This window comes from Berghia stephanieae, chromosome 7, assembly GCF_034508935.2.
Source record: "Berghia stephanieae isolate SIO BIC M18660-M18661 chromosome 7, UCSD_Bste_1.3, whole genome shotgun sequence".
NCBI lineage: Eukaryota > Metazoa > Mollusca > Gastropoda > Nudibranchia > Aeolidiidae > Berghia > Berghia stephanieae.
This window is the reverse complement of record NC_088366.1, coordinates 5174444-5191943: the sequence shown is the minus strand read 5'-3', so window position 1 is coordinate 5191943 and position 17500 is coordinate 5174444. Positions and strand designations below refer to the sequence as shown.

At 37.9% G+C, this 17500-nt stretch overlaps 1 protein-coding gene across 3 annotated transcripts in view; it reads left to right on the top strand.

Moving 5' to 3' along the window:
• LOC144976396 (protein unc-93 homolog A-like) overlaps window positions 1-17500 on the top strand; it is a 229059-nt gene that overhangs the window by 111085 nt on the left and 100474 nt on the right. For all 3 annotated transcript variants that reach the window (XM_078920661.1, XM_078920660.1, XM_078920659.1), the window contains one exon: window positions 7899-8050. In XM_078920661.1, coding sequence (XP_078776787.1) covers window positions 7932-8050 — 119 coding nt within the window. In that variant the 5' untranslated portion in view covers window positions 7899-7931. The remainder of the gene's footprint in view (window positions 1-7898; window positions 8051-17500) is intronic.

Here is a 17500-nt window from a genome sequence, read left to right as displayed (position 1 = left end):
CGTCTGCACTCCCGGGCCGAGGTGTGATAGACAAATAATAATAATAATAACAATAATAATAATAATAATAATAATAATAATAATAATAATAATAATAATGATGATGATGATGATGATGATGATGATGATGATGATGATGATGATGATGATGATGAAAATGATAAAAATGATAGAATAAAAAGTACCGATTTATTTTAGTTTAGCTCGTTGCTGGGCAGACGTGACATCAGACAAATCCTATTGCGACATTTTTTGTAACCGACTCATAACCCGCCAGATCTAATCGTGGCTTCGTAAAGTTATGGCCTGACACTGACCAAAAAATGACGTCAAAATGCCAGTCTTTTGCCACTAAAGAAAACAAATTGTGAGTTGTATTCAATAGTTCAACCAATGAAATAACTTGTTTCCTTGAGCTCTACTAACGACAACTCCCTAGACGCTACACAAACCTAAAAAATGACGTCAAACTGCTAGTCCTAGAGGGTTCTTGTGTCAGGCTATAATATGTTAACGATGGCTACGATGTAACAGGCCTGCTGCTTGGAGGACACTGGGATCCAGCAGTTGTTCGTGAGGGGAGTTTACTTCCACAAGATAATAAAAACTCCTAGTGTCGAAGCCAAACCCCAAAACATCCCTCACCCCCTCTAAATACACCCATCCACAAATACCCTTCCACTTCACGCCGACAAAAACTACAAAAAAAAAACAAAACAAAACAAAACAAAAAACAAACATACAAAAAAACATCCACAAAAACAAAACTAAAAGTAATAATAATAATGACTGTATTAGCAGCAACTAAAATTGATTCTTACGCAAGGATTATCTCCTCTTTCCTTTTCTGTTGTGTTCTTTCATAGAACTCTAATGGTTCTCTATAATGGCTTTACTTTACGGGAATAGTCATTGCACGAATGTGTCTCATGAATTTGAGAAAATCATTATTCTGTCTGTCGTCCAATTTCCCTTTAGACACTTTCAGGAAAGTACTCTCGTCTATTTTAAACTATGTCTGAGACGGGGAATTTAAAGACAATTTATGACGTCCATGGGTGCTAATGTAAGTCGCTAAAGCCGAAGCGGGTGGGTTGGGCGTTATTTGCCATAACAGTTATGTATTTGCACAAATGGATGATGTGTTTTGCTGTCGAAATTGTCTAACAATGTAAAAATGGCCGCGAAATAATTTTACTTAAAAGTGGTTAAGTAGTAGCTTTCAAAGTAGATGGATGGAATTCGTAAATTGAAAAAAAAATACCTGCGAGTAAGTTTGACCAATTTAGTACTGTCATTTTTACGAAGGAACAGAATTCTGGAGATTCACCTGGTGATTCTGCTATTTTTAATTCAGAAAAGTGAGTGGAGCAGGCACTTATGTTGGTAACAACAAGAGATGAAGTTAGTAGGAAAGTGCCAGAAGACAATAGAGAATAGCATTTTTTCACGGCGGAGATGGGGGTTTGAACCCGCGTGGATAGCTTATACGGTAGAGTCGCGCTCTCACCGGCCAGGCGGAGTTGTACCAGTAAGGTCGCGGGTTCAAACCCCCATCATCGCCGCGAAAAAAAGTTATTCTCTATTGTCTTCTGGCACTTTCCTACTCATTTCATCTCTTGTGATTCTGCTATAGTACATTAGTTGCGACAAAGGTACATTTGCAGAGCGGTCGATGTTAATTTGTTGACGGAATAGTCGAGCTATGTAAATGGACGCGAAATTTAACTTAAAAGCGGCCAAGTAATCGTTTCCAAAGTAGATCAAGATGAAATCAGTAAACGCCAAATTAATTTATCTACAGCAAAATTTAAAGGTTGAGTAATTTTGTCCTCTCATTTACGAAGGGACTGAGTTATGTATTTAGCCTAGAATTTGTACCTGCAAAAAAAAAAAGTTCAAAAGAAGGAATGATTGATTGAGAGTTTCTGAATTTAAAATTTGTTGTATTTTTTTTACTGAATTTATAATGAATATTGTCTAAATCATTGAATGCCGTGTAATGTACGTATTGATTGGTGACTGTAGTTATTTATTCTTATTACTTTTTTTGTTGATTTATTTACTTAGTTTTATTTATTTTTAAAAATCTATTTAGTTATTTTTGCCAATAACTTTAATGTCAATATCCATATGCCTATATTTCGTTTAGTGTGAATGTATATATATAAGAAGAAGATAAAATAAACTGACAAAGTGACGACAACCATTGGATATCTCACACTCCTGAGGTTAAATGAATAAATAAATAAATAAATAAATAAATAAATAAATAAATAAATAAATAAATAAATAAATTAATTAATTAATTAATTAATTAAATAATTAAATAATTAAAAATTCTAATTACTTGTTCTTATCACAGCACTGAAAGGATTTACTCCGATTTTCTTTAACTTTTATGATGTAGAAGAGAAATTTGAATAAGACAAATTTTGGTCGTCTGTAGTGTTTCATTCATCCTGTTTTGTTGATAAAGGGGAAATCCGAAACGCCTATTTTATGTGTTTTCGTGTATTAAATTGAAGCTTACATTCAATTTCACATTGTTATTTTTTTCTTCAAGCTTCAGCAGCACCATCTTTTACATTATACAATCTATAAGAAAAGTTGAATCTGTATGACGTTGACTTTTGCAGAGTTTTGATATAAGCGGTGTCGATATAATAATTATAATAATAATATTATGTGAGTTGTAGTGTAGTTGAAAAAAATCGATATGGAATCGGTTACGCTGCGATTTCCATCAACTGAAAACCAATCTGTCCCAGCGTCTCCTCCGTTAGAACATCGTTAGAATAAATGGATAGAGATTTCAACGTCGTGACAATTGTGGTAATTGACCCCAAATTCAAGAGAAGGAAACATTAGAAGAAAATGAATGGCATTTTCTTTTCTTCTACTTCTTAACCGAGGTGTTATTTCAATCTGAGAAAATTGATTCGTACAAAAATAAAATGAATCTGAATCTTTCTTCCGTCATTCCCGCGTCTCTGGTTTCCAACATTAACTCTCTCCTTACCAGCCATTTTCAGGATTTTTCCCAAAACTTCACACCCAACTAACACAAAAATAGAATTTTTATCACTCAAACACAATAGCAGTGAAGTTCTTGCGATAAATAGTTTCTCTGGTTAAACATGCTCTTCAACACATTGTTCATTTTCTTTAAATTTTATGATGTACAAAATAAATTTGAATAAGAAAAATGTTGGTTGTGTCGTAACGAATGTGACGATTTTCCTATGGTTGGTAAGGAGAGGGTTAATCGGGGTGTTATTTCAGTCTCAGAAAATTGATTCTTACAAAAATAATATGAATCTGAATATTTCTCCCGCCATTCGCACGTCTCTGGTTTCCAACAATAATGGCGTGATATATCACTTTATGATAATTAAACTTTGTTGTTGTTGTTGTCTTATTTTGTCCGTTTGCATTTTGAAAAGAAATAAAAAAGAACGAAATAACAATAGTGGAATGGTATGGAAACTTGAATTTGTAATAGACAAAATAAATAAATAAATTCCTTTTTTTTTTGGTAACAAACGGGAAATTTGTCTCTAGAGTCTACTCCAAAGTGAAGACTGGAATAACCCAGGTGTCAGCGGCAGTGCAGCGCCGCAAATTGAGCTAGGGCGAGGTGACTTGCTCAAGGCCACACAGCGCAGCGGGATGGATGATGGAACTCCGTACCTTTCGGGTATGAAGCAAAGACCGAATCGCTAGCCACTGCTGTCACTTTGAAAAGATAATGTGGACTTTTGGGATTTTCCATTTATCTACAAAATACGATGAATGAAACACTAAAATATATTTTTAACCCTTTTCCTTACCAACTGCAGGAAAATCGTCACATTCGTCACAATACAACCAACATTTTTCTTATTCAAATTTCTTTTGTACATTATAAAATTTAAAGAACAGGAACAGTGTGTTGTAAAGTAAAATTATAATTTATGGCAAGAACTTTACTGCTATTATGTCAGAGTGATAAAAATAATATATTTTTGTGCACGTTGGGTGTGAAGTTTTGAGGGGAAATCCTGAACATGGCTTGTAAGGAAAGTGTTAACTACTTAGTAACATCTACCTTCCGCATTTCCATTCACCATTCTCCATGCGCTTTACATTGAATTATTCTCCGAATTGAATAAGTGTGGGGCTATGTGGTCCAGTGGTATGACACTCGCTTTCGGATCGGAAGGTCCTGGGTTCGAGCCTCGCTCGGCGCATAGTTGAGTCCTTGGAAAACACTCTTTACTCCCATTCTCTCATCGTACTCGGGTGTAAAATGAGTACTTGGCCATTAATAGTGTTGTGTCTGTCGGAAAAAAAATTCACTATCGCCTAACAGGTGTCATGTCTCGTTCTACATGTTACATCTTGCTGTTGGCAATGTACCCTTTGTAAAGCTCTTTGAGCACATTGAGTGGATATTGCGCTCACGTTTAGTTTAACTATCTCCTTACCGATCAGTTTCAGTGTTTTCCCAAAATGGCAGGCTTACCCAGTAGATTAAACTCAAACAAGCTCCCTATAAATGAACATTATTTTCTATTAATTAACAAAGATCGTTCTTCAAAGTTTGTGTTGTACAAAATAAATCTGAATAAGAAAAAAATATATATTGTGTCGTAACAAATGTGACGATTTTGCTGTAGGTTGTAAGGAGAGGGTTAATATAGAACAAAATATTTGTTCAATTGACTACAAAGCGCACATAAAGCATCGTGTTGTCATTAGCGTTGCCAATAGCCAGATCCTTAGTTAAACCTGAGAATGAAATAGATTTCAAAACTACAAACGTAACATTATGGGGCAGCGTGGCACAGCGGTACGGCCTTTGCTGCTTCGTACCCGAAAGGTACCGAGTTCGAATACCCGCTTCAGGTGTGTGGCCTTGGGCAAGGCACCTCGCCTTTGCTGAGTTTGCGCTTTGCACTGCGGCTGACGCCTGGGTTATTCCAGTCTTCCCTTGGAATAGACCCTAAAGACAATTTTCCACTATGGGATGAATAAAGGGTCTTTTTTTTATTTATATCATCTTTTAATTTTTATTTATAGATAGTGTGCGCTTGCCTAAGAAACTCACAACATTGCCATCCGGAAGTAGAACGAACCAACACACAAAGCTATGTGTAACCTTGAACGTTTATAGTCTGGTTAATAAAGTTTAGTGAGAATTACTCATTAAAAAATGGATGGCAAAAAAAAAAAAAAACAATAGCAAAGACCTGAGTGACGTCAACTTCGTTCTATCTATACGCCGTGTGTTAATAATTGATGACATGAGTTAATATTGTTCAACTTAATCTTGATTTTGTAAGATGTGAGGATGTTACGATCTTACTAAGTTAAAAATAAAAAAATGCCAAAGACAGATGAAAGATAAGATTATACGTTTAATAATAAATAGACGAAGTGACTGTTACTCCACTCGGAAGTCGGAAACCGGAAAATTAAAAAAATAAGATGTGGCCAGATAATTTAGGGAGAAATCAACTAAACACTATTGAACGACACAATTTCAACGTTTTGTTCTGTTTTAGAGTGTTAAAAGCTTTAATGTCACGTGGTAACGAACAAACAAATAAAATATTTCAGCTTCAAAAACCTAACACGGAACGTTTTTGGCTCAAAACTTTTCGTCAGTCAATTACAAAAAAAAATTAAAATACATCACTTAAAATCTAAACAAATGTCATAACATTTCTTTCTTCAGTCTGGGTTTTAACTGGTGTGAGGCTTTGTGGCCTAGTGGTATGACACTCGCTTTCGGATCGGAAGATCCTGGGTTCGAACCTCGCTCGGCGCATAGTTGAGTCCTTGGAAAAGACTCTTTACTTACATTTGTCTCACCGTACTCAGGTGTAAAATGAGTACCTGGCAGTTAACAGCATTTTATCTGTCCGAAATAAAAACTGTGATATTGACTAACAAAAGGCGTCATGTCTCGTTGTACATGTTAAGTGGTGCTGCTGGCTAAGGTCCCCTTGTAAAGCGCCTTGAGCACGTTTAGTGGATATTGCTCTATATAGAAGCTCAAGTTTCTATTAATGCTTTAGCGACTTGTTATCTAATGAAAGATGCTACAGACCAGACTTTGTTCCGGCTAACGGAAATTTGTCTCTTCATACTGATAAAACAAAAATTTCAACTTCATTGCCAAAATGAATATGCATGAGATTCTGGTTGTTAAATTGAAGAAACCGTTTGACGTTTTAAAGCGCAATTGCCAATTTCACTCAGCGAGTTGTGTGCGTAGATATGTGCCACGTCTAAAAATAATTTGGAGATGATTATCAAAATAAAGATCGGTCCCAGGTTCAGTCGAGATTCCCCCCCGACCCCTCTGTCCACACAGCAGTAAATGTGTAGCTGAATCTATTAGATCAGACAGAAAGTACTTTGCGATAGACTAGCGTCCTATCCATAGGGTAGCCAGTAACTGCTATTGTCCGTTTCACGCTATAGAAACCGGGATAAACTCCGTCTCCATGTGCTCCAAAGGACTACATTTAATTGTTAGGGTCCTTTTAAAATTTCTTATTTTATTCAAATGTCATCTTAAAGAGAGAGAGAGAGAGAGAGAGAGAGAGAGAGAGAGAGAGAGAGAGAGAGAGAGAGAGAGAAGAGAGAGAGAGAAGAGAGAAGAAGAGAAGAGAGAGAAAAGAGAGAGAGAGAGAGAGAGAGAGAGAGAGAGAGAGAGAGAACCGATAGTTATTGTCTGTTGCAAGATTCAGCAAGATCGGTTGTATTTTAGACAAACAAACCCGGATAACTTGGAGGGGAAGAGGGCTCAATCAAGTTATTGTAAAAACAATCAAATTGCTTTTAAGATGATATAGGATTGTCAATATCGGAGACAGAGGATTTGTTTAAGTCCAAAACATTGCTTGTGATAAATGTATTCTTTATTTAGGGTGATATTTTTCTTTTTCTTTTCAATCCGTGTAGATATATATAGATAGAATGAAGTTGACGTCACTCTTTGTTATTTTTTTTTTGCCATCCACGTTTATGAGTAATTCTCACTTAACTGTATTATCCAGAGTATAGATAGTATGAGTTGAAATGCCCGATTCAGAAAATTGAATCCATTCTCTTAATTTTTTTAGGTCTCAAATTTCACTTTTCCAACAGTTTTCACGTTAAGATTGATTTTGGGAATCTGGTCCATTCCTACACAAACCATATTGGGCCTGACCTATTTGTGTGATTGACATGTATTCATAGCATCTCAGGTTTTTCATACAGGAAATGAATAGTCAAGGGGACGAAATGGGGTAAATGGCAGGAAATGTTTTGATTGGTTAATGCCTTGTATTCGGCGAACCATCAATGGGAGTGATCTATGTTCACGTCTTCGTCCAACCAAGTTATCGATCACATGATTTGTTGCTGTACAACTGATTGGATAATTCCAAAGAGTGTGTAGGGTAACGTAGTTACTAGCAATGCTATTGTCGCGTGCCAGGCGAGACAGCGAGGTGGGTGTGCTCCGCGTGTATCATGCGCGCTAGGCTTACTGATACAACGAAGAAAATACGAATAGAAGACGGAAGATGCTTGACTTCACCAAAAGCGGGAAGTGAGAGCTCTTGGTAACATAACAATCGTTACCTACACGCTCTTTGATAATTCTTAACAATTGCCAACACGCCGATTTGTTTATGAAAAGTTGTAACCATACACACGTGTCAAGCTGAACAAAATGACCAATCGTGATGTAAGACATTTCGAAAGCTGTGAACACTTTTCACTATGCGGGTCACTTTGAGCACATATTCCAATGTGACCAATGACCTCAAGCACATTGAAAGGTAATATATAGATCATCCCCATTATTATTACCTTAACATTTAACCATTCATTTTCCATCTATGTCATCTCCTCAGAGGACAGACTACACACTCACTTTTCCTAAAAAGATGGACGTTTTTGGGGATGAGGAGGAGGAAGAGGAACCGAAGGAGGTCAGCCCACAAACCAGACGAAAGAGGGTTGGCTTCCTCAAGGACAGCAACATTCTAAACTATCAAACATTAAGGTAAATGTGACCCACCATCTCAAAACGATATTATGTCGTAATGAACTAGGTGGTGGAAAATGTATTTTTAGCCATAAATATGAAATTATTGGTTAATATCTCTTCAAAATGATGGAAAATTTATACAAGTTCTTTCATTACAAAAGACCCAAAGTTCGTATTTCTTACCAAATTACTGTTAAAGTCACTTTTTTGTGGTCCAAAGCATCCAGACATAATACCGTTTTGAGTCGGCTGGTCACCAATGTCTAAAACGTCCGTCAGTCCTTCGTGGTCAAAAATCCTAGCAATCTAATTCAATCTGGATCTCTGTGTCGTCAAATGTAGAGTCACGATCTCCCCTGGCCAGGCGGAGTTGTCGTACCAGTAAGGTCGCTAGTTCGAGCGTAGCCATTGTTAAGTTATAGAGAGTTCAAAGATGACGTCACTCAGGTCTTTGTTATTGTTTTTTGCCATCCGCGATTATGAGTAATGTTTACTGAACTGTATTAACCTGACTATAAAACGTTCATGGATACACACAGTTTTGTGTGTTGGTCCGTTATACTTCCGGATGGCAATGTTATGAGCTCCTTGCCAAGCGCATACTGTCTATAGGCTGACACTGAAATCCAAAAGGACTGGCAGTTTGACGTCATTATTTGGTTTTTGCACCGCCTAGTGAGTTGTCGTTAGTAGAGCTCATGGAAACAAGTTATTTCATTGGTTGAACTATTGAATACAACTCACGATTTGTTTTTGTTCTTTGTGGCAAAAGACTGGCATTTTGACATCATTTTTTGGTCAGTGTCAGGCCATAACTTTACGAAGGCCACGGTTCGAGCCCCCATCGCCGCAGCGAAGTTTCTTATTCTCTGTTATCTCGTGGCACTTTCCTACTCTCTTCATTTCTTGTTATTATCAACATAAGTTCCTGCTTCACTCACTTTTCTGCAGAGCATAACTTGAGAGAAAGATAAAGTGAGTAAATTTGAGGCAACGACACAAAATAACTTGTTATTCTCTTAAAGTATGAGTCACATTTACCCACTTTATCTTTCTCTCCATCTTATTGGCTCATTTAGGCAGCTCTAGTTTTAAAGTAAAACTGCTTTCAACTGTTTTCAAAGCGCCCTGAGCACTTATGTGGAAGTTGATCGCGATATAAATAACTTATATTATTATTATTATTATTTATTATTATTATTATTATTTATTATTATTATTATTATTATTATTATTATTATTATTATTAATATTATTAGGATTGGACGTTGTTTATTGCAACGCACTTTCTACCATTCATAATGTGATAAGCACAAGTGTGAAAAGGCAAGGGGTCGTGGTGGGGGATGTGGGGGGAGGGGGTGGGGGAGCGAGGAAGAGAGGGGATAAAATTCAGCCACCGGCCAAAAATAAACGAAACATATTATCGTTCTTCAAATATCGGTCTATTAAAATTACCCTCATTTTGCCGAAAACTCTCCGGGACCTCCTTGAAGGGTTTCCTGAAGGGCCAAGTTGGACAGTTTTTGATGAGACGAAAGTCATTCTTTTATTGATAGCTATTTGAAGGACCCACGAATTTTCAAACCAAACGTTTTTTTAAAAAATATCTTTTCATAGTACTTCAGAATCAATTAATATTATGTATTTCAAACTTAATGGAGTATATATAGCCCAAACAATCCATTGACGTGATTGTACTTAACCAAATAACCGCCGTAGTTTGGAAATACTCGTATTAAAAAACTTGGTCAGAAAACTCGTCCTTCAAATATTGTACTATTTAAGTGACCCTCATTTTGCCGAGAACGCTGTAGGACCGCCTTGACGGGTTCTTTGAGGAGCGAAGATGGAGAGTTTTTGATAAAACGAAGGTCATTCTTTTATTGATAGCTATTGAAGGACCGACGAGTATTCAGACCAAAATTTGAAAAATATTTTAATCTTTCCATAGTACGACAGAATCAATATTGTGTATTTTAAAATTAATTGAACTTAGCTCAAACAATCCGATGACGTGCTCGTACTTAACTAAATGCCTGCTGTGCTCCGGGAAAACCCATATAACAATATTTGGCCAGATAACTCATCCTTGAAAAATCGATCTATGTAAATGACCCGAATTTTGCCGAGAACTCTCTGGGACCTTCTTGAAGTGTTCCCTGAAGTGTCAAATTGGAGAGTTCTTGATATATCGAACGAAGGTCATTCTTTGATTGATAGCTATTTGAAGAACGGATAGGTTTTCAAACCAAAGATTTTAAACTGATTTTATATTTTCATAGTACGGCAGAACCAATCAATATTGTGTATTTTAAACTTTATGGAGCATCGCCCGAGAAATCCAGTAACGTGCTCGTACTTACCAAATATTCGCCGTGCTCTGGAAAAACCCGTATCAAAAAATTTGGCCAGAGTACTCGTCCTTCAAATATCAGTCTATTTAAGGGACCCTCAATTAGCCGAACACTCTCTGCCTGTGACATCCTTGACGGGTTCTTTGAAGTGCCAAGGTTGAGAGTTTTGATAAGACGAAGGTCATTCTTTGATTGATAGCTATTTGAAGAACAAGCTGCTGTCAGACCAAACTTTTAAAAATGCTTTAATCTTTTCATAGAACAACAGAAACAATCAAGATTGTGTATTTTAAACTTTATGGATCCTAGCCTAAGAATTCTAGTCACGTGTTCGTACTTAACCAAAAAACCGCCGTACTCTGGAAAAAAACTTGTATCAAAAAGATTTGGCCAGAAAACTCGTCCTTCAAATATCGGACGATTTAAGTGACCCTCATCTTGGCAAAAACTCTCAAACCTGGGACTTCGCGAAGTCATTTAAATCGACCTATTTTTTATGGAAGAGCTTTCTGGCCAAATTTTGTAATAAGAGTTTTTTTTTTTCCCCAGTGTACACTAAACGTGCTCAACGCGCTTTACAAATGGTCCCCTACAAACAGCAACACGTAACATGTAAAACGATACACGACGCCTGTTAGGCGATAACACATTTTTTTCCGACAGAGACAACGCTGTTAACGGCCAGGTACTCATTTAACAACTGAGTACGGTGAGAGAATGTGAGTAAAAAGCCTTTTCTAAGGACTCAACTATGCGCCTGGAGAGGCTCGAACCCAGGACATTCCGATCTGAAAGCGAGTGTCATACCACAAGACCACATAGCCGTACAACTGACAACTGGTTAAGTTCATTTCTATTATTTTCTTAAATAAATGATTGGGGGTAGGGGGGGGGGGGTTAAAGATTATTACCACATATGAATTTCAATATTTTTTATTGACAATATAGTTTCTAAAAAAATCAAAAGCAAGATTACTGCACCGTTACACTTAATAAAAAACAAACTTTTAGTTAGCGTCCCTGACTACGGACGTGGCTGCACATACGAGATGGAAGTCGACCTGAGAGAATTCAGTCCCTCGTACAGACCTGCCTAGTGATACAAAATATTCGTAGAATTACAACAACAACAAAAAAAAAAAAATCCCTTTATTCATCCCCAAGGGGAAATTTGTCTTTAGGGTCTATTCCAAGGGAAGACTGGGATAACCCAGGCGTGAGCCGCAGAGCAGCGCCGCAAAGTGAGCTAGGGCGAGGTGACTTGCTCAAGGCCACACAACGCAGCGGTGGGTGATTGAACTCGGTACCTTTCGGGTACCACTGAGCCACGCTGCCCCTATGAACGAATTTTTAGCTCCAGTGACAGAACTGTGTAGACGTTTTTGATTCAATAAATCGTGTTTAAAAGGAAAGATTGGTTGCTTAGAAACTGTATTTAGGACTTTGGAGCATTTAAGATCATTCAGAGAGCAGATCATTGATTAGTAATGCTATTTATTGTGACCTTTTTCAATGTTTTTTCTTGGAAACCACGATTTTTTGAGAATTAAAGTAGGCAGCTCTTCTTGTGCGTGCGAGGACGTAGTCTTCTCGAAAATGGTAGAGAAATTGCCAGATTTCTGTACCAGCAAGAGAAGACACTGTAAACAGACTAAGGTCTAGAACCTGTCTAACATCGGCCACCTTACATGAGTGGGGACTTTCCACATGTCCCGCGTGTACACGATGCGGCAAAGACCGTAGCCATCATTAACCTGACACTAGAACCCTGTAAGACTTATATTTTGACGTCATTATTTAGGTTGGTGCAGCGTCAAGCGAGTTGTTAGTAGAGCTCAAGGAAACAAGTGATTGGATATATTGAATACAACTCACGATTTGTTTCCTTTTGTGGTCAAAGACTTGTCTGTTGACGTCATTTTGTCAGTGTCAGGCTATAAATTAACGATGGCCACGCAAAGACCCAGAAACCGCAAAGCATCTGGTTGAGCGTCGTGTTTTGACGAGGCTACCGGATGGGTTCGCGACTGTAGAAGAATGCCGCAACGAACTTGCCGCCTGGATAGAAAATCATAATATTGTAATGTGAGACAAAGCCATCATAAAAAACTGCTGTCAAAAGATCAATACTCTGATAAGATTTAGGACCGTTTTAACTTTGCTTCACTCAAAGAAAAACGGAATATTAATGGAATCATTTTATGCACAAGCTCTACGATTACCATAGCGGAGTCAAATGCCTTGCCATTGTCTTTGAAAATCAATATTTTTTTTACCTTCATCTCAGAATCAATAACTGGTTTGACTGAATCATGGAGTTAAAAGACAAATTCAAAATTCCAAAATGAAGTAACAAACAAATAACAAAAAGGAAAAGCTATAATCTTTAGGAATATAACGTCGATCGATATGAATTCAGTAACTGCTGTTTAAATCAAAATTATGAAAGGGATCAGTTAATTAATTTATCTGGAGATTTCAACCCAATCATATCAATTAATTATGATTTGATCAATAAAGATTCAATCAATTTGTAAGGCTGAGCGAACAATACTTGAAGACCTAACTTGCATCAAAACTCTAAATAATACGGTGGACCAAATTTCCGGAAGCCATTTGAAGACATTGACAATAACAAAATATGCAAGATTTATTGTTTTTCAAAGTCATGATTTGTTTTTACCACAGTTCAATCAATCAGTTAGTTAATTCAGTCCTGACCAAGTTGTTTTTCAAATCTGAACTCAACATTAAGATTGACCCAGAAACGGGGTAGCGTGGCTCAACGGTACGGTCTTTGCTTCGTAGCCGAAAGATACCGAGTTCTGATTAAACGTTAAAAAAAAACTTGAGCTTTTATATAGCGCTAAAAGTGGGTCATCGACGAAAAGTGCTCAAAGCTCTGTACAAGGTGTCTCTGACCAAAAGGAATACGTATCATGTAGAACGAGACATGACGCCTGTTAGGCGATATCAGAATTTTTTTTCCGACAGACACAACGCTGTTAACGGCCTGGTACTCATTTTATACCTGATTATGATGACAGAATGTGAGTAAAGAACCTTTCTTTCCCAGGGACTCAACTATGCAAAGAGCGAGGCTCGAATCGAGGACCTTCCGATCCTAAAGCGAGTGTCCTACCACAAGACCACATAGCCATAGGGTCTTTATACATCTCAACACAATGTCTGAACGTCAGAAATTCTGAATAAAAGTAAAAATGATATCTTGTCCACAAACGTCAAAAGTGTCCTGTATTTGTCTGAAATCTGGCGACTTACAGAGAAAACAACAACAAAATTCCGAAAAATAAAATGAGCAAGTAAACCGACTACCCACTCAAAATCAGGGACGAAATTCTGGGCTATCAAGACAGGAACATTCTGTAACAGAGGGCGGATGTTAATATTCAGAGAAAGGCGTTAATATAGGGAATGAGATTAGCGGAAGAGTAGCGTCCCTTGATTAGACGTCACCCATAGTCTGTGAGGTCACCGGCGGAAAAGTTATTAGAGAGAAAACGGCATGTTGGTTGTGCGCATGCGTCTCTCGTCCTCGCGGAGAGGACGAGAGACGCGTGCGCACAACCAACATAACGTTCTCTCTCTAATAACTTTTCCGCCGGTGACCTCACAGACTATGGGTGACGTCCAATCAAGGGACGCTACTCTTCCGCTAATCTCATTCCCTATTGGAATGCCCAAACACTCAAAAGCCAAAAAAAACATGTAGCCCACAAATCCATAGCAGGGTACTCGTAAGGGATGACAAAAGAGGGGAAGGTCAAAAACTACTTGGAGAAGGGACTTGGAAACATATCGATATACTACTCGAGACGTATCAATTACAGTTGGACAGAGGGAGTTGTATTAGTCCAGAACAAAAAAGGTCAAAAACTACATGGAGAAGGGACTTGGAAACATATCGATATACAATTCGAGACGTATCAATTACAGTTGGACAGAGGGAGTTGTATTAGTCCAGAACAAAAAAGGTCAAAAACTACATGGAGAAGGGACTTGGAAACATATCGATATACAATTCGAGACGTATCGGTTACAGTTGGACAGAGGGAGTTGTGTTAGTCCAGAACAAAAAAGGTCAAAAACTACATGGAGAAGGGACTTGGAAACATATCGATATACTACTCGAGACGTATCGGTTACAGTTGGACAGAGGGAGTTGTATTAGTCCAGTACAAAAAAGGATTAGGTTGAGATCTCTTGTTGTAGCTTTTACTCCAGTTAGGGGTAAGTAAGGCTGCTTAGTAAAATACATATTCTTCAGACAAAAAGAACTCGGCATTAATTGTTTTATGCTCTTTTCTTTGATAGAGCATTCCTCTCTTGGGTGAGAATAAAGAATGGCATTCATATGGATCATCGTAACTTGTGGTCTTGTGGTATGACACTCGCTTTCGGATCGGAAGGTCCTGGGTTCGAGCCTCGCGCTTGGCGCATAGTTGAGTCCTTGGAAAAGGCTCTTTACTCACTTTATCTCACCGTACTCAGGTGTAAAGTGAATACCTGGTCGTTAACAGCGTTGTCTTTGTCCGAAATATTGTAATATCGCCTAACAGGCGGCATGTCCGGTCATACATGTCAAATGTTGCTGTTGACCAGGGACCCCTTGTAAAGTGCTTTGAACACAGTTAGTGGATATTGCGCTATATAAAGCTCAATTAAAAAAAAAATTAATTTTATAACTTGAAATATGTATTTGATGAATAAGATGAATAAGCTAATTATTATACAGTTGATCTCTCGACGTTACTCTACTCGAAATGCCAATGGCATATCAGGGTATGTTAAAAATATATCTTTGGTTTCATTATTTGTCAGGCACTTTTCATACGAGATTTTTGTGCGGCTATGTGGTCTTATGGTAAGACACTCGTGTTAAAAATATATCTTTGGTTTCATTATTTGTCAGGCACTTTTCATACGAGATTTTTGTGCGGCTATGTGGTCTTATGGTAAGACACTCGTGTTAAAAATATATCTTTGGTTTCATTATTTGTCAGGCACTTTTCATACGAGATTTTTGTGCGGCTATGTGGTCTTATGGTAAGACACTCGTGTTAAAAATATATCTTTGGTTTCATTATTTGTCAGGCACTTTTCATACGAGATTTTTGTGCGGCTATGTGGTCTTATGGTAAGACACTCGTGTTAAAAATATATCTTTGGTTTCATTATTTGTCAGGCACTTTTCATACGAGATTTTTGTGCGGCTATGTGGTCTTATGGTAAGACACTCGTGTTAAAAATATATCTTTGGTTTCATTATTTGTCAGGCACTTTTCATACGAGATTTTTGTGCGGCTATGTGGTCTTATGGTAAGACACTCGTGTTAAAAATATATCTTTGGTTTCATTATTTGTCAGGCACTTTTCATACGAGATTTTTGTGCGGCTATGTGGTCTTATGGTAAGACACTCGTGTTAAAAATATATCTTTGGTTTCATTATTTGTCAGGCACTTTTCATACGAGATTTTTGTGCGGCTATGTGGTCTTATGGTAAGACACTCGTGTTAAAAATATATCTTTGGTTTCATTATTTGTCAGGCACTTTTCATACGAGATTTTTGTGCGGCTATGTGGTCTTATGGTAAGACACTCGTTTTCGGTCCTGGGTCCTGGGTTTGAGCCTCGCTCAGCGCTTAGTTGAGTCCGTAGAAAAGGCTCTTTACTTACATTCTCTCACCGTTCTCATGTGTAAAATGAGTACTTGGCCGTTAACAATGTTGTCTCTGTTTGTAAAATTGTAATATCGCCTAACAGGCGTCATGTCTTGTTCTACATGTTACGTGTTGCTGTTGGGCAGGGACCCCTTGTAAAGCGCTTTGAGCACGTTTAGTGAATATTGCGCTATACAAAAGCTCAAGTTTAAGCTCATCCAAAGATAATGACGACTCCTTTGAATGACATTCGATTTCACCGACAGGCAGTCGCCAAAAAGTAAACAAAGAGATTAAACGTAAGACCTCTCTCTCTCTCTCTCTCTCTCTCTCTCTCTCTCTCTCTCTCTCTCTCTCTCTTGCTTTTAACAATTCTGGCATCGATGACGTTCAGTAGCTTTTTAACCCTTTCCTTACCAGACATTTTCAAAATTTTTCCTAAAATTTCACACCCGTCCAACACAAAAATAGTATTTTCTTACTCAAACATTGATTAGAAAAATGTCCTGTACAACACTGTGACGTTTCTATAGCTATAATAAAACATTTTCCTTTAAATTGTGTGATTTACAAAAGAAATCTGAATGATAAAAGTACTGGTTTGGTCGTAACGAATGTGATGATTTTCCTAAGGTTGGTAAGGAGGGGGTTAAGATACACAAAACGTGCCTTCAATGATTTGGGACGGTCGGGAGTAAAAGCTTATCACAGGGTTGATTGCCACGAGAAGAAAAAAAAATGAAATTCCATCAAATTTCTTAATTGAGAACATCGCTTGTGAATTCCTTGAGAGGAGGCTTATTCCGCCTGACTAAAACAGCTTCAAAAAAGATCGAAATATGTGCGGCTATGTGGTCCAGTTGTATGACACTCGCTTTCGGATCGGAACGTCCTGGGTTCGAGCCTCACGCTCGGCGCATAGTTGAGTCCTTGGAAAAGGCTCTTTACTCACATTCTCTCACCGTACTCAGGTGTAAAATGATTCTTCTTCTTCTAGGTTCCATGCCTGGTCCAGGCTTCGGATACTGCATGAATTATCTCTCTCCATTCCTCCCTGTCTCTTGCCTTTTCAAACAGCTCTTGGATTGTTAGGCTGGTGAAGCCCTTCAGTTGGTCTATGAGTGTTTTTCTTTGTCTCCCCCGGGCGCGTTTACCAGGTATTTTTCCACATAAAATGATTACCTGGCCGTTAAAAGCGTTGTCTTTGTCCAAAAAAATTTAATATCGCCTAACAGGCGTCATGTCCCGTCCTACATGTTAAATGTTGCTGTTCACCAGGGACCCGATGTAAAGCGCTTTGAACACATTTAGTGGATATTGCGCTATGTAAAGCTCAATTTTAAGCTCAATCAAAATACCCAACACGGAACTTTTCGGGCTCAGAACCCATCTTCAGTGTTCCTCGTTGGGCATTTTGTTCTTTCT